The 18092-nt window shown below is 48.8% G+C and overlaps 1 protein-coding gene across 1 annotated transcript; it reads right to left on the bottom strand.

Annotated features, from left to right (window-relative positions):
- Positions 1 to 1115: 1115 nt before the first annotated feature.
- LOC139412734 (trafficking kinesin-binding protein 2-like) lies at positions 1116 to 15189 on the bottom strand. Its single transcript, XM_071159410.1, has 15 exons — positions 15148 to 15189; positions 14582 to 14658; positions 14355 to 14471; positions 14036 to 14245; positions 13200 to 13278; positions 12932 to 13062; positions 12764 to 12838; positions 11979 to 12116; positions 6151 to 6230; positions 5542 to 5712; positions 5021 to 5325; positions 4178 to 4372; positions 3113 to 3484; positions 2637 to 2736; positions 1116 to 2520 (listed from the first exon to the last, which is right to left on the bottom strand). Exons 2-15 carry the CDS (start codon positions 14630 to 14632, stop codon positions 1695 to 1697), a joined length of 2850 nt encoding a protein of 949 aa, XP_071015511.1. The 5' UTR covers positions 14633 to 14658; positions 15148 to 15189; the 3' UTR covers positions 1116 to 1694.
- Between the last annotated feature and the right edge of the window lie 2903 nt (positions 15190 to 18092).

Below are 18092 nucleotides of genomic sequence, written 5' to 3'. Positions count from 1 at the left end.
GAGGCATAGTTGTTCTGCATATATTTCTACTGGAACATTCCACAATGGTGTGCCCTAATGGACGCAGACCTGAGCACGCCATGGGCCTGAGATAAGGGCCTGTTCCTCAGCGGGGCTATTTGGACCTGTGCTGTTAAAAAGCCTCTCCAGCGACTACCATGTTCTCCGTTTCCAGTCAATAACCTTGTAACCTTCCATCCCAAATCGACCTCTAAGCCCTATGACCTTGTGGGGAGTCTGTCAGGATTTGACAGGTGTAAGCAATTTGGTAATACATCTACCGTGCCCTCTGATAGGCTAGGTGGAAGTTTCACCATATTGGTTATACCAATCAAATCCTCTCAGATCTCCACAGGCTGAGGAATAGTCCATCCCAGCTGCATCCTAGCCTGGTTCCAGATCAGTTTGTGCTGTAACATGACAATGACAATAGGGGTATGGCAAGACCGCACAAACAGATCTGGGACCAGGCTAACGGCATCCCAAAACAAAACCTACCAATCCCACTCAGTGTCTAATAAAATATACACATGGCTTTAAACCAGAAACACCCCAACAGTACAAACAGGCTTCTCCTTTAAAGCTTTACAACCTCTTCCTTATGGGAGACCTGAGGAGGAGCAGCCTCGGACCTGTCAGTCAGACCACTACAGCCAATCACGCTGCACGGCTGGGTCCTACCCACCCCCAGAGGGCCAGGTGCATGCTGGGACCTGTAGGCAAAGAAGTGTGTCATTTTCAGGACATACCATGCATTTCAGAGACTGGTTGTAGCCTATTACAATGCACAGAGAGAGTTGCCCCTGACGACAGCAAAGCAAAAGGATCATTGTATTAGTAGTAACACTGGGAAGGCTAGATTGTAGTTCCCTAGCAACGGGCTGGCAGTAGTAAGGTGCATGGGCACCAGCCTAGTTCCTAAGAGAAGCTAAGGGGCGTAGCGAGTCTAGCTAGCGTATACACATGAAAAACTACTCTACTGCTTTTAAAAATGAACTTTAGAAAGCTATTCGAACTACAGAACAACAAGCCCCTAGACATTGAGGCTCTGGAGGCTCAAGCTCTCTCTTTACACTGCTCTTCTCTCACCCCCCCTCATCTCTGTTCTCCTCGTCTCCCTCTCATCTCTTTCTCTTGCTTGTTCTTCCCCTCCTTGACATTCTGTCACATTCTGCCACTTCCCCTTTCTACCTCTTCTTCCCCATCCCTCTAACATTCTCAAGCCCTCATCAACTTACTTATTCCCTCGGTCATCTTCCCATCTATTTGAGCATCCAGAGCCTCACAGATGAATAACTACTGCAGGGGCAGAGCAGAAGAGAGCAGGGAGAACGTCTACCTACAGCACTCCTAGAGGGCTGGAGGGGGAAGGCAGGCAAGGTTAGGAACATCTAATAAAGCCCTTTGCAGGCAATCTAAGGCTTTTAAAATGGCATATACACCGTGGCATTAATGCACATTTCCATTTTTAACAATATTGTGCTTTTAAAAATAATTTATAAAAAAGGAGAGGGACTTTTTCCCCCCACTTGTTGCCCTTTTCTTCATCGAATATCAGTCTAAAAGAGATGTGGAGAAGGAGCAAGGCAGGGAGGGGTGGAGGGAGGAAAGAGGAGAGAGGGTGTGGGCCCAAATGCTTCTGTTCGGTGCTGGCTCCCCTCCAAACCCTGTCTCCCTGTAGTGTCATAACTTCTTCATGGTTTGAGTGAAGGGGGTGGGGCATGGGAGGTGGAGGCGGGCCTAGAGCGGACAGAGCGCTGCCCCTTCAGGTTGCCCCAGAGTGGCGGGGCGATGGCTAGGGAGGTGGGTGGCTGAGGTGGGGCCTGGCCCAGATGGTGGGAGGGGCTTCCCCGCGTCGCTCCACTCATAGCGGGGAGGCTCTGGTTCCGCCGCAGGCCGTCCAATAGGCTGCCTCCGCCTGTGGCTAGGAAGGTGGCCGAGTCCTGACGCACCAGGCCCTCTGACAACGGCTCCACCCCCTGGGGAACCTTGACCAATCCCAGCCGGCGTAGCCTCTCGACTAAGTTTACATTGATGGGGTCGGGTTTGGCTTTGGATTTGATTCTGGGGCCGTGGCTGAAGCTATGTGAGGCGGGGTCGGGGCTGGGGAGGTTGGGGCGATGGGTGCGGCCAAACTTTAGCCCATACACGTCCTGGAGGAAGAGCTCGGCCGGACGCGACGCCAGGAAGTTGTCACAGGTGGCTGGCGCCGAGGCGCGGGACTCAAAGGGCACAGGCGAGGGGGTCGGCGAGTGGGACGGGGAGTTGGGGGGCGTGCTGGGGAGGAGACGCTGGGGGAGTGGGGCTTTAAGGTGAGAGGGAGGGGGGGCATCGGCGGTGGAGAGGGAAGCAGAGATGCCCCTCTCCAGGACCAGCTTGGCCAGGCCACAGGGGGCGGGGGGACGGCGAGGGGGGAAGGAGTCCACCCCCAAACTCAGCCTGCAGGGGGTCACCGGGGTGCTGGGGCCTGTCCTCATGGAGCTGGGAGTGTACTCTGAGACAGAAGACTGACAGTGGGAACTGAGAGAGAGAGACAAGACAATGTTACCCCACACAGCCATGTCATAAACACTACAGCACAAACACACAACACCAATCACCTTCATAGTCGTGTGTGTGTGTGTGTGTGTGTGTACCTGGAGGTGACCTGGGTGATGTCAGAGGGGTGCAGGATGCGGCAGGTTGTAAAGGTGTAGGTGGAAGACGTTGAACTCTGACATTTCCCCGGGTTATAAACTGAAGAGACAAAACACACCATTCAAACATTCCATCACAGACCAACGGCTTCCAATAACGGCCCTTTTCAGTTCCTTATCTTGTGAAAGAAGATGATGATTGGTTAAAGGATGTAATCCGCAGTAAGGGGAAACCACTGGTCGCTCCACCACGTTGTCATGGTTGTTGTTGCTGGGCTGGGGAGCGTCGGGCAGCACGGTGAAACTAATTGTGCTCTTCAACGGCGAGGACGATTATGTCAGAGGGGAAAAACAGTCTCCGTTGATTAAAATAACTTATTTGGTGTTTTAATATCGCAAACGGACACGGCTGTTTCACCATTAAGGATTCCAGCTATAACGTTAAACTTTTAATGTTAAATGTTTTTAAAACTTACCTGACGAGGAGGTTGTAGCAGTAAGACTGGTGACAGTCAGGCTCTGGGATTGGACAGGAGCCATGGACGTTACACTGACGGGCAGAGCCAAGAGGGCCGGGACACTGATGATGTCACAGGGGGCATTAGAGGTCATAGGGAGGTCACAGGTGATCGGGATTAGAGGGAGCTGTGGAGAGCCTGGTACTGGTACGAAAACGGGAGAAACGGGAGACACCGGTGGCCTGTTCAACGGCAAACGCTCCCTAATCCTTTCCCTGTTCTCCTCCGGTGTTGATGAGTACTGCACCTTGAAGGTGATCCCTCCTTCCTCCTCCTCTTCCTCCTCTCCCTTCTTCTCCCAGGCGTCTGTCCCTTCCTTCCCTCTGTTTCCTGAAAAGTCCCAAACCTTTGTTAGTGAGACTGCTAAATGATTTTAAATCAATCGTTTACAAAAAAACTATTTTCATAATTATATGAATAAGACATCATCATTTCATTTTCAATACCCAGTCAGTCATTTACAATAGGAGAGATCTATATATATATATATATCTATATCTATATAAAATACCCAGTCAGTCATTTTACAATAGGAGAGATCTATATCTATCTATCTATCTATATCTATATATATATCTATATATATAAAATACCCAGTCAGTCATTTTACAATAGGAGAGATCTATCTATCTATCTATCTATCTATATCTATCTATCTATATCTATCTATCTATCTATATCTATCTATCTATCTATATCTATCTATATCTATATATATATATATATATATATATATATATCTATATCTATATAAAATACCCAGTCAGTCATTTTACAATAGGAGAGATCTATCTATCTATCCTACAATGTGATTTTCTGGATTTTTTTTCCTCATTTTGTCTGTCATAGTTGAAGTGTACCTATGATGAAAATTACAGGCCTCTCTCATCTTTTTAAGTGGGAGAACTTGCACAATTGGAGGCTGACTAAATACTTTTTTGCCACACTATGTATGTATGTATGTATGTATGTATGTATGTATGTATGTATCAATTGTGAAATGTACATAGTGAATAAAAGTACCTCTCATGTCATATTTCTGTTCTTCGTCGCCTCCCTCTTCGTCTTCCTCCAGGTCAGTGAGGCGGTAGACGGTGTCGGCGAGAGCATCATGGGGGAGGGGCCGAAAGCCCTTGGTGACCACGCCCGGGTGGGGGTCCAGGATGGTGCCCAAGTGGGGCATGGCCAGCTGCTGCCAGTGGTGCAGAGTCAGAGAGCCTAGAGGGGTCAGAGGTTAAATGTTAGGGATCAGGCGTCAAATGCGTTACTCACAGATGACAATTAGGAGTGTTACAGTTGACAGATATCATAATGTGACCAAGTGGGTTCAAACTCTGGTCTCAGGGAGCCTAGAGAGGGCAAAGGTTAGAGGTCAGGGATCAATGCGTTACATCACAACTAAACTAAAACTCCTAATTAATATCCTAATTTCAAGAGTACCAGTATACAGATATGATAATATAGACATCATAGATATTGGGTCAGGAATAACTCCTGGATAGATATCATAGCTTTTGGCTGCATTCCAGGCCACCTACATTCAGGAACCACATCTCTAAGGGTGTGTTTAGACAGGCAGCCCAATTCTGATATTTTTCTCACTAATTGGTCTTTTGTCCAATCACATCAGATCTTTTCACATCAGATATTGGTCTATTGACCAATCACCTCTGATAAAATCGTGACAAATTATCAGATTTGGGCTGCCTGTCTAAACGCAGCCTAACATACTGAAATCTGATGCCTGAATGCAAAAGATGATGTGGCATTCAATCACTGGTAGATTTGTGCAGAGGGGTTGCTTATCGCACTGCCTGGAACGCGTTCATTATCATGACTACACTTAAAGCATGAACGTATCCTTACCCTCCATGGGCTTGACGATCTGCAGCTTCTCAGGCAGGAAGGTCTTAAAACAGCTGGACGAGACCGAGAACTCTGATAGGTTGGTGAAGGATGACATGACGCTGCTCATTGGTGAGCTGTAGCCACTCCCCTCCACATCCGATTCCGCCCCCCCAGCCAGGGCCTCCAGCTTCTTGTCGCGTTCCGTCTGGAAGAACTGCCGCTCGCACAGGAAATTCTGCCGCCGCAGGGAGAGGCGGTGCAGCGCCGACACGAGGTCATTTCCTCCTGGTGCGCCAGGCTTGCCGAGCGGGACCTCCTCCCTACTACAAAGACAGACACGCAACACAAACACATGCTTACCCAAATATACTCCTCTGTAGGCTCTAAATTCACTGAAATAAGTTTGAATTAAATCATATCAAATAATATGCTTTAAATTCTCTCACATGTTGTTGCCACTGACTCAATGAATCCACTACAGTCAATACGGGTGCTTTAGACTGCAGGTCTAACAATCAGGATCAACCTGGGTAACTCACTTGGCGCGGCCGTGGGATTGGTCGATCCCCTGTGCGGACAGGAAGGGCTGGGCCGTCATCACCAGGCAGCTGCCTCCCGAGCCGGGGATAGGGGGCGTGGCCATCGCCGCAGCTCGCTCTACCGACTCGTTGACCACGCGTACAGTCTGAAACACCTTCTTCTGGGAAACTCTGGGGACGGGGAGAGAGGGAAGAAGAGAGGAGAAGAAGAGAGGAGAAGAAGAGAGGAGAGGAGGAAGAGAGGGGAGTTAGAGAAGAGGAAGAGAGGAGGGGAGTTAGAGAAGGAGGGGAGTTAGAGAAGAGGAAGAGAGGGGAGCTTCTGCTTTGATTGCTTTTGCTCTTCTGTTTGTGTGTGTGTTTGTTGTTGTCGGTATGTGTGTGTGTGTGTGTGTGTTTGTTGTTGTCGGTGTGTGTGTGTGTGTGTGTTGTTGTCGGTGTGTGTGTGTGTGTGTGTGTGTGTGTGTGTGTGTGTGTGTGTGTGTGTTGTTGTCGGTGTGTGTGTGTGTGTGTGTGTGTGTGTGTGTGTGTGTGTTGTTGTCGGTGTGTGTGTGTGTGTGTGTGTTTGTTGTTGTCGGTGTGTGTGTGTGTGTGTGTGTGTTCTATACTCACTTCTGGTCCTGGAAAGCCACCTCGTCCTCGACACTCAGCTCTCTCCTCATGGTGCCCTCAATCTCTGCTGCCAGGGAGTCCTGAGACACAGTCATTTACACTCATTAATAGGTACACACACTATTGGGCAAACGCACACATATTCACACATAAATAGGATTGACACACACACATACACACACTAGGAATATGCATCTTACCCTTTAAAGATCATTTGATAGATACCTAGATACATGGGCTCAAATAAGATACAGGAACGATACGTTTTAGTTTGAAATGATTGGGTTTAATTAGAGAATGAATCGATGCACTGACATTTGCTGCATAAACACATTCATTTTCCATTCTAAATACAAATCTGCTGTGGATGGAGCTCATGAGCTGGCCCTCTCTGAGCTGGATCTGTCTGAGCTGGTCCTCTCTGAGCTGGATCTGTCTGAGCTGGCCCTCTCTGAGCTGGATCTGTCTGAGCTGGAGCTGTCTGAGCTGGATCTGTCTGAGCTGGATCTGTCTGAGCTGGATCTGTCTGAGCTGGTCCTCTCTGAGCTGGATCTGTCTGAGCTGGTCCTCTCTGAGCTGGATCTGTCTGAGCTGGCCCTCTCTGAGCTGGATCTGTCTGAGCTGGATCTGTCTGAGCTGGCCCTCTCTGAGCTGGATCTGTCTGAGCTGGCCCTCTCTGAGCTGGATCTGTCTGAGCTGGCCCTCTCTGAGCTGGATCTGTCTGAGCTGGCCCTCTCTGAGCTGGATCTGTCTGAGCTGGCCCTCTCTGAGCTGGATCTGTCTGAGCTGGCCCTCTCTGAGCTGGATCTGTCTGAGCTGGCCCTCTCTGAGCTGGATCTGTCTGAGCTGGCCCTCTCTGAGCTGGATCTGTCTGAGCTGGATCTGTCTGAGCTGGATCTGTCTGAGCTGGCCCTCTCTGAGCTGGATCTGTCTGAGCTGGCCCTCTCTGAGCTGGATCTGTCTGAGCTGGCCCTCTCTGAGCTGGATCTGTCTGAGCTGGCCCTCTCTGAGCTGGATCTGTCTGAGCTGGCCCTCTCTGAGCTGGATCTGTCTGAGCTGGCCCTCTCTGAGCTGGATCTGTCTGAGCTGGCCCTCTCTGAGCTGGATCTGTCTGAGCTGGCATCTCTGTGTGTCTGCCTGAGCTGACTTCTCTGAGCTGGATCTGTCTGAGCTGGCCCTCTCTGAGCTGGATCTGTCTGAGCTGGCCCTCTCTGAGCTGGATCTGTCTGAGCTGGCCCTCTCTGAGCTGGATCTGTCTGAGCTGGATCTGTCTGAGCTGGCCCTCTCTGAGCTGGATCTGTCTGAGCTGGATCTGTCTGAGCTGGATCTGTCTGAGCTGGCCCTCTCTGAGCTGGCCCTCTCTGAGCTGGCCCTCTCTGAGCTGGATCGGTCTGAGCTGGCCCTCTCTGAGCTGGCCCTCTCTGAGCTGGATCTGTCTGAGCTGGCCCTCTCTGAGCTGGATCTGTCTGAGCTGGCCCTCTCTGAGCTGGATCTGTCTGAGCTGGATCTGTCTGAGCTGGATCTGTCTGAGCTGGCCCTCGCTGAGCTGGATCTGTCTGAGCTGGCCCTCGCTGAGCTGGATCTGTCTGAGCTGGCCCTCGCTGAGCTGGATCTGTCTGAGCTGGCCCTCGCTGAGCTGGATCTGTCTGAGCTGGCCCTCTCTGAGCTGGATCTGTCTGAGCTGACATCTCTGTGTGTCTGTCTGAGCTGGATCTGTCTGAGCTGGATCTGTCTGAGCTGGATCTGTCTGAGCTGACTTCTGTGTCTGTGTGTAAATTATGTATGCCATTTAGGCACCTGATCTGAGCCATAAAGGATACTACCACCCCATTACCACTATCAGATAAGGTGGGCAATGTAGCCGGTTTTTTTCTCCCCCCACTTTGGTTCTGAAATCCCCATCACCCACGGATTAACTTGATGTTTTTGCAGCTTAAGTGTTTGAGGTAGTAATGTATCAATATTTATTGTTTACAAATGAGCTATGACATAGCCAATGAATATATGGCACAACTTTTTGTGTTTTAAATGTTTTATTGCGTGTTCTTCTCCCATCGCTTCAACCACGCAGTGCGCCTCGCAGAAATGATTTGCTTTCCTCATTATTCAATTATCAACTTTAGCCTGTATGTCTAAAAATTACCATATAGACTGATTGTTTAAAGCAAAACTGCCAAAACTAAAGTAACAGGCTGCCTACCTCATGCAACATCACATTAGTGGAAACCAAATCCAATTGTGTTTGTCACATGTGGCGAATACAACATGTGTAGCCCTTCCCATTAAATGTTTACTAACAAGCCCTTTATACAACATGTGTAGACCTTCCTGTCACGTTCTGACCATCGTTCGTGTGTGTTTTCCTTGTTTTAGTGTTGGTCAGGACGTGAGCTGGGTGGGCATTCTATGTTGGATGTCTTGTTTGTCTATTTCTATGTCTGGCCTGATATGGTTCTCAATCAGAGGCAGGTGTTAGTCATTGTCTCTGATTGGGAACCATATTTAGGTAGCCTGGGTTTCACTGTGTGTTGGTGGGTGATTGTCCTTAGAGTCCTGATGTCCTTGGTCTGTGTTAGTTTACACAAGTATAGGCTGTTTCGGTTTTCGTTACGTTTATTGTTTTTGTAGTGTTTGTGTTTAGTGTGTTTTTTCATTAAACATGAATCGCAATCGACACGCTGCATTTTGGTCCGACTCTCCTTCTCACCAAGAAAACCGTTACACTTCCCATTAAATGTTTACTAACAAGCCCTTAATACAACATGTGTAGACCTTCCCATGAAATGTTTACTAACAAGCCCTTAATACAACATGTGTAGCCCTTCCCATGAAATGTTTACTTACAAGCCCTTAATACAACATGTGTTGACCTTCCCATGAAATGCTTACTGACAAGCCCTTAACCAACAATGCAGTTCAAGAAATAGATTTAAGAAAATATTTACTAAATAAGCTACAGTAAAAAAAAAAAATATCAAAAAGTAACAATACATTTACATAACAATAACATATACAGGGGGTACCGGTACCGAGTCAATGTGGAGGCTATATACAGGGGGTACCGGTACCGAGTCAATGTGGAGGCTATACACAGGGGGTACCGGTACCGAGTCAATGTGGAGGCTATACACAGGGGGTACCGGTACCGAGTCAATGTGGAGGCTATACACAGGGGGTACCGGTACCGAGTCAATGTGAGGGCTATATACAGGGGGCACCGGTACAGAGTCAATGTGGAGGCTCTATACAGGGGGTACCGGTACCAGGTCAATGTGCGGGGGTACAGGATAGTCAACGTAATTTGTAATAAACAGCGAGTAGCAGCAGTGTAAAAACACTGGGGGGGGGGGTCAATGTAGATAGTCTGAGTGGCCATTTGATTAGTTGTTCAGCAGTCTTATGGCTTGTGAGTAGAAGCTGTAAAGGAGACTTGGAGCTCCGGTACCGCATGCCATGTGGTAGCAGAGAGAACAGTCTACGAATTTTTTGGGCCTTCCTCTGACACTACCTAGTATATAGGTCCTGGATGTCAGGAAGTTTGACCCCAGTGATGTACTGGGCCTGTCAGTCAGATGCCAAGCAGTTGCCATACCAGGCTGGGATGCAACCGGTCAGGATGCTCTTGATGGTGCAGCTGTAGAACTTTGAGGATCTGGGGACCCGTGCCAAATCTTTTTACTTTCCCGAGTTGGAAAATGTGTTCTCGTGCTGTTTTCACAACTGTCTTGGTGTGTTTGGACCATGACAGTTTGTTGGACACGAAGGAACTTGAAGCTCTCAACCTGCTCCACTTCAGTCCCGTCGATGTTAAACGGGGGCCTGTTTGGCCCTCCATTTCCTGTAGTCCACAATCAACTCCTTTGTCTTGCTCACATTGAGAGAGGTTGTTGTCCTGGCACCACACTGCCAGGTCTCTGACCTCCTCCCTATAGGCTGTCTCATCGTTGTCGGTGATCAGGCCTAAACTTAATGATGGTGTTGGAGTCGTGCTTGGCCACGCAGCTGAGGGAGTACAGAAGGGGACTAGGCACGCACCCCTGAGGGGCCCCAGTGTTGGCAGATGTGTTGTTACCTACCCTTACTATCTGGGGGCGGCCCGTCAGGAAGTCCAGGATCCATTTGCAGAAGGAGATGTTTAGTCCCAGGGTCCTTAAATGAGTGACGAGCTTTGTGGGCACTATGATGTTGAACACTGAGCTGTAGTCAAGGAACAGCATTCTCACATGGGTGTTCATTTTGTCCAGGTGGGAAAGGGCAGCGTTGAGTGCGATTGAGATTGCGTCATCTGTGGATCTGTTGGGGCGGTCGGCGAATTGGAGTGGGTCTAGGGTTTCTGGCATGATGGTGTTCATGTGAGCCATGACCAGCCTTTCAAAGCACTTCATGGTTACTGGCGTGTGTGCTACGGGGCAGTAGTCATTTAGGTAGGTTATCTTAGTGTTCTTGGGCACAGGGACTATTGTGGTCTGTTTAAAACATGTAGGTATCACAGACCTGGCCAGGGAGAGGTTGAAAATGTCAGTGAAGACACTTGGCAGTTTGTCCGCGCATGCTTTTAGTACACGTCCTGGTAATCCGTCTGGCCCCGCGGCTTTGTGAATGTTGACCTGTTTAAAGGTCTTGCACACATTGGCTACGGAGAGCATGATCACACAGTCCTCTGGAACAGCTGGTGCTCTCATAAAAGGCATTTAGCTTGTCTGGTAGCCTCGCGTCACTGGGCAGCTTGCGGCTGGGTTTCCCTTCATAGTACGTAATAGTTTTCAAGCCCTGCCACATCCAGAGCCGGTGTAGTAGGATTCAATCTTAGTCCTGTATTGACACTTTGCCTGTTTGATGGTTTGTCTTAGTGCATAGCGGGATTTCTTATAAGCGTCCGGATTAGTGTCCAGCTTCTTGAAAGAGGCCGCTCTAGCCTTTAGCTTGGTGTGGATGAATCCTGTGATCCATGGCTTCTCAAGGCAGGCCTGGTTGTTGCTAGATATGTTTGCTTTGGAGACAATTTTAGCTAACCCTTTTCCTAACCTTAATCTAATTCTTCTAACCTGCTACGAAAAGTGACTTCAGCTAGTAAAAACCGGCAGACCTGAGGTTTCCACTAATGCAATACAGCCTCCTGCCCAACTTTCACATAACATAATCATTTGGATAGCTCATGTGGGTGCTAGAAAGCAGGGCAGGTAGTGCTAGGTATCAACAGCCAATCAACTAGTGGTTGGAAGCTATTGTGAGCTTAGATTGGTCAATAGCGGCACAATGTCGCAGAGTATTTGCAAAAAGTTCAGCTTTCCCCATTTTTAGTACCGCCCTGTTCCTGCTTCCTAAACCATGCTCGCATCACCCGACGGTCCCCCCACCCACTTCACTCCATAGAAAATGAATGAGGCTCCGTTGTTTAATCACCCCCAGCGTACTACGTGGAAATGCATGTTACCTCACGTTGGTCAGCGTGTGAAGCTGGGCACAGTGCGCAGTTTAACTAGACTAATGATATTGCCTGCGGTTGTTCGACATTGCAAAATGACTTGTAGATCAATGACGGTCAACACAGTTACATGCAGTTCAACACTGAAGGAGAGGACACGTCAGTTGTCACAAAATATGAGGTATTTTCTGAAGGTAGAAATAATATAATATGAGCAAAAGATATTAGTGAACCAGCGGTTTTTTCACTTTGAATAGATTGTCTGACCGATGCATGCTACATTTGGTTCGGTTTGGGTTCCGCGGACCGAAGCACTTGTATCTTAAACATTTTAAAGCTGTGTTTTGGTGAATCGTTACATCCCTAACACACACACACACATTACAGAAGGTATATATCTCACCATGGGGAAGAGTCCGTAGGGCAGGTGTCGTCTCATGCCTGCAGACGGAGTGTTCTTACTGCGCAGCTCCTTGATTTCTTCCTGAGACTCGTGTAGCATCCCCACACACTCTACATTACGGTCCGCTAGCTCATTCAGCTATACAACACAACACAACATAGTTAACCCTCCGCTAGCTGGTTCAGCTACACAACATAGTTAACCCTCTGCTAGCTAGTTCAGCTACACAACAACACAGTTAACCCTGTGCTAGCTAGATCAGCTACACAACAACATAGTTAACCCTCTGCTAGCTGGTTCAGCTACACAACAACACAGTTAACCCTATGCTAGCTGGTTCAGCTACACAACAACACAGTTAACCCTCTGCTAGCTGGTTCAGCTACACAACAACATAGTTAACCCTCTGCTAGCTAGTGCAGCTACACAACAACACAGTTAACCCTCTGCTAGCTGGTTCAGTTACACAACATTTAAATACCCACACTTCATGACCGTATTCCACACATACTCATTCTTCAGTAATAAACACCTTAACTTAAACCTTGATGCAGCTAATAACATTGAACACAAATTCACTGCTTGTGTCAACATAACAGACGAAACCCAAGATAATATTTTAAATACTACAACTCTGGGCCATATCATACTGCTTATCAGGTGCAGTTCTGCTCTGACATATAGCTGTGGTTCAAATGATGTTGGAGAGTTCGGAAAAAGGGCCCACCTTAAGGAACTTCTATGGAGTCAGAGTTCATTGAACTGTTCATTGCTAGACAACTCACCTCTGCAGTGAGTGATCTCTGGGCATCTTTCGAGGCCTGTAGGTGAATCCTCAGCTCCTCTTTCTCCAGGGCCAGCTGGAAACACACTTCCTTAGTACTATTACTCTACAATTATTACCACAACATCAACTTCAAACTGTGCTCTTCCTCCCCTTCCTCTCCCCTCACCTCTTTGACGCGGTGTTGGAGCTCTACTATCTGGGAGAGGAGCTGGGAAATCTCCTCCTGGTGTCGCATCACCTCTTCATTCTTATGGGACAGCTCCTCTGTCAGGTTCACCATCTGACTGTTGGACTCGCCTGAACCAACCCACACCCACACAGCTCTTTAATCATTAGAGATCAATAACCTAATTACTTGTTAATTGACCTGATTCATTCCTTTTTTGTGTGTGTGTGTGTGTGTGTGTGTGTGTGTTTGAGTGCATGTGACTCACGTAGCTCCTTGACACAGTCGCTGACCAGCTGTTGTTCTTTCTCCTCGAAGGTGATGGTCTCCGTCTTCAGATGACGGGCCTGGTCGGACCACAGAGTTTACAGTGAGGTGTTAGGAACTATCAGATGACGGGCCTGGTCGGACCACAGGGTTTACAGTGAGGTGTTAGGAACTATCAGATGACGGGCCTGGTCGGACCACAGGGTTTACAGTGAGGTGTTAGGAACTATCAGATGACGGGCCTGGTCGGACCACAGGGTTTACAGTGAGGTGTTAGGAACTATCAGATGACGGGCCTGGTCGAACCACAGGGTTTACAGTGAGGTGTTAGGAACTATCAGATGACGGGCCTGGTCGGACCACAGGGTTTACAGTGAGGTGTTAGGGACTATCAGATGACGGGCCTGGTCGGACCACAGGGTTTACAGTGAGGTGTTAGGCACTATCAGATGACGGGCCTGGTCGGACCACAGGGTTTACAGTGAGGTGTTAGGAACTATCAGATGACGGGCCTGGTCGGACCACAGGGTTTACAGTGAGGTGTGAAGAACTATCAGATGACGGGCCTGGTCGGACCACAGGGTTTACAGTGAAGTGTGAGGAACTATCAAATGACGGGCCTGGTCGGACCAGAGGTACAGAGGTTAGAGTAAGGTGTGAGGGGCCCACTATGAAGCCTTTAAAAGCCTGGACCGCATAAAGTGCACAGTCGAAGTAGAATTGGCACGGACCACAGATCTGGGATCAGATCACCCTACCGTTTATCCTAACCTTAACCCTATGGGCCCTGGTCAAAAGTAGTGAACTCTAGGAAATAAGGTGTCATGTCAGCTATACCTCAGAGCGTAGGGCCAGGTTCTCCTCTTCCAGATCAGACATTTTCCCCTGCAGGGCCTCCAGCTGGCTGAGGGCCACAGCTGGTGCTAGGGGTTGGCGGGGGTGCAGCGGCGTTGAGCAGCTGGAATCAGTCTCACTCTCCTCCGAAGCGCTGGCCACCATCCGCAGCAACTCATCCTTTTTCCCCAGCTCATGTTGTAGCTGGTGCACCTGGGACAGGGGGGTCAGAGGGGGTGTGGTGCGTACAGTAGTGTGTGTGCGTACAGTAGTGTGTGTGTGTACAGTAGTGTGTGTGTGTACAGTAGTGTATGTGTGTTACCTGGTCCAGGGCCTGTGCTAACTGTTCCTCCACAGACTCATTGCGTTCCTGGAGCAGGTGGTTCCTCTGAAGCAGAGACTGACCAATCCGAGCGGCCAGCTCCAAGTCCCGATCCCGCTGCAATCAATGATACATACAACAGTTAGTCCACCAATCACGCGGCCAGAATCATCAATGACAACTAATCACCACCATGTGTCAAAGACCGTGCACCAATGAGAGCCCACCTCAGCCAATAGATGTGTGACAACCTCAATGTCATTGTAGGTCTTGGTCATCTGCTCCACCCTATCAGCACTGAGGACTGGAGAGAGAGCGAGATAGATAGAGAACAGGAGAGAACGAGAGAGAGCGCGCGAGAGAGACAATCACATTTTAGCAGGGGAACAAGAAAACACGGCAGCATACACACACATACATGTATACTGTACACACACACACCAAAATAAGCAACACGTTCATGCACAAAGACACAGACTATATATGCTAATGCATGCGCCTCCATGCAAGCACACCAACTTTCCTGTGAAACAGCCTTAGACACTACAAGCTATGCATCCACACACTACTAGATGCCAGGACAAGCCCACTAGTGGCAGTAGACTTAGTGTGTGAGTGTATGCTGTCCTAAGGTATAGCAAGAGAGACTCCAGAGCTCCAGGGGGCCACTCAGCTTAGTCTAATCCAGGTTTGAGAGCACTGTCTGGGCCTACTGGAGGACTGAAGCCCCCCCTCACGCTCTGGAGCTATCCATGGAGAAAGATGCAGAGAGAGAAAGAGGGAAGCACTTTACCTCGGGAGCCAGGGTGAGAGTAGGAAGAGGGATCCAGGGAAAGATAAGCTGGAGGAAGAGAAAGAGAGACAACGGAGGACAGGGAGGGGAATGAGGGAATAACAAGGAGAGACAACGGAGGACAGGGAGGGGAATGAGGGAATAACAAGGAGAGACAACGGAGGACAGGGAGGGGAATGAGGGGATAACAAGGAGAGACAACGGAGGACAGGGAGGGGAATGAGGGAATAACAAGGAGAGACAACAGAGGACAGGGAGGGGAATGAGGGAATAACAAGGAGAGACAATGGAGGACAGGGAGGGGAATGAGGGAATAAATAAGGAGAGAGAGAGAAAGAGATGTTAGATGGCAAGAAAGAGGGGAATCAGCTGAGCAGAGAGAGAATAACCTAGGAGAGAAATACCAGCTGAGCAGAGAGAGTAGAACCTAGGAGAGAAATACCAGCTGAGCAGAGAGAGAATAACCTAGGAGAGAAATACCAGCTGAGCAGAGAGAGTAGAACCTAGGAGAGAAATACCAGCTGAGCAGAGAGAGTAGAACCTAGGAGAGAAATACCAGCTGAGCAGAGAGAGAATAACCTAGGAGAGAAATACCAGCTGAGCAGAGAGAGTAGAACCTAGGAGAGAAATACCAGCTGAGCAGAGAGAGTATAACCTAGGAGAGAAATACCAGCTGAGCAGAGAGAGAATAACCTAGGAGAGAAATACCAGCTGAGCAGAGAGAGTAGAACCTAGGAGAGAAATACTAGCTGAGCAGAGAGAGAATAACCTAGGAGAGAAATACCAGCTGAGCAGAGAGTAGAACCTAGGAGAGAAATACCAGCTGAGCAGAGAGAGTAGAACCTAGGAGAGAAATACCAGCTGAGCAGAGAGAGTAGAACCTAGGAGAGAAATACCAGCTGAGCAGAGAGAGAATAACCTAGGAGAGAAATACCAGCTGAGCAGAGAGAGTAGAACCTAGGAGAGAAATACCAGCTGAGCAGAGAGAGTATAACCTAGGAGAGAAATACCAGCTGAGCAGAGAGAGAATAACCTAGGAGAGAAATACCAGCTGAGCAGAGAGAGTAGAACCTAGGAGAGAAATACTAGCTGAGCAGAGAGAGAATAACCTAGGAGAGAAATACCAGCTGAGCAGAGAGAGTAGAACCTAGGAGAGAAATACCAGCTGAGCAGAGAGAGAATAACCTAGGAGAGAAATACCAGCTGAGCAGAGAGAGTAGAACCTAGGAGAGAAATACCAGCTGAGCAGAGAGAGTATAACCTAGGAGAGAAATACCAGCTGAGCAGAGAGAGAATAACCTAGGAGAGAAATACCAGCTGAGCAGAGAGAGAATAACCTAGGGGAGAAATACCAGCTGAGCAGAGAGAGAATAACCTAGGAGAGAAATACCAGCTGAGCAGAGAGAGTAGAACCTAGGAGAGAAATACCAGCTGAGCAGAGAGAGTAGAACCTAGGTGAGAAATACCAGCTGAGCAGGGAGAGTATAACCTAGGAGAGACATACCAGCTGAGCAGAGAGAGAATAACCTAGGAGAGAAATACCAGCTGAGCAGAGAGAGAATAACCTAGGAGAGAAATACCAGCTGAGCAGAGAGAGAATAACCTAGGAAAGAAATACCAGCTGAGCAGAGAGAGTAGAACCTAGGAGAGAAATACCAGCTGAGCAGAGAGAGAATAACCTAGGATAGAGAGATACCATCTGAGCAGAGAGAGAATAACCTAGGATAGAGAGATACCATCTGAGCAGAGAGAGAATAACCTAGGAGAAAAATACCTAAAAATCAGGAGAGCAATAGAGAGATAGAGGGAGAGAAAAAAGATAGTGAGGAACAGAGATAGAGGGACAGAAAGAGAGAGCAGAAGCAGGAGAAATCATGATCATAGATAGGGTTAGGGGGATTAGGATGAGTGGTTTGTTTGGGTTCAGCACCTGACTCAGAACCGCAACCCCAGCAGCGCTGCCAGATGGCCCTGGGTAGAGAGACACCAACCCATTTTATTTATTACGGTCAACCTTGACCCCTGGCCTGACCCTTTACACGAGGTCAACCTGGTAACCATCAAATAAAACAGCATTCTATGTAATACTGTGTGTGCATCATGTTTATTGAAATTCAGCTTGTAAATGGAAGGGAAAATACATTCACAGCGTCATGTGGAGTCAGTGGCAGTGTACCTAGTCTAACGACCCTGGTGACGGGCAGACCAGCAGCAACAGAACACAGCAGACTAGGAGACAGTGTACCTAGCCTAACGACCCTGGTGACGGGCAGACCAGCAGCAACAGAACACAGCAGACTAGGAGACAGTGTACCTAGCCTAACGACCCTGGTGACGGGCAGACCAGCAGCAACAGAACACAGCAGACTAGGAGACAGTGTACCTAGCCTAACGACACTGGTGACGGGCAGACCAGCAGCAACAGAACACAGCAGACTAGGAGACAGTGTACCTAGCCTAACGACCCTGGTGACGGGCAGACCAGCAGCAACAGAACACAGCAGACTAGGAGACAGTGTACCTAGCCTAACGACCCTGGTGACGGGCAGACCAGCAGCAACAGAACACAGCAGACTAGGAGACAGTGTACCTAGCCTAACGACCCTGGTGACGGGCAGACCAGCAGCAACAGAACACAGCAGACTAGGAGACAGTGTACCTAGCCTAACGACCCTGGTGACGGGCAGACCAGCAGCAACAGAACACAGCAGACTAGGAGACAGTGTACCTAGCCTAACGACACTGGTGACGGGCAGACCAGCAGCAACAGAACACAGCAGACTAGGAGACAGTGTACCTAGCCTAACGACCCTGGTGACGGGCAGACCAGCAGCAACAGAACACAGCAGACTAGGAGACAGTGTACCTAGCCTAACGACACTGGTGACGGGCAGACCAGCAGCAACAGAACACAGCAGACTAGGAGACAGTGTACCTAGCCTAAC

The sequence above is a fragment of the Oncorhynchus clarkii genome, chromosome 7, assembly GCF_045791955.1.
Source record: "Oncorhynchus clarkii lewisi isolate Uvic-CL-2024 chromosome 7, UVic_Ocla_1.0, whole genome shotgun sequence".
In the NCBI taxonomy this organism is placed as follows: Eukaryota; Metazoa; Chordata; class Actinopteri; order Salmoniformes; family Salmonidae; genus Oncorhynchus; species Oncorhynchus clarkii.
Note: the sequence above shows the minus strand (reverse complement) of the source record. Positions and strands in the feature narration are given on the sequence as shown.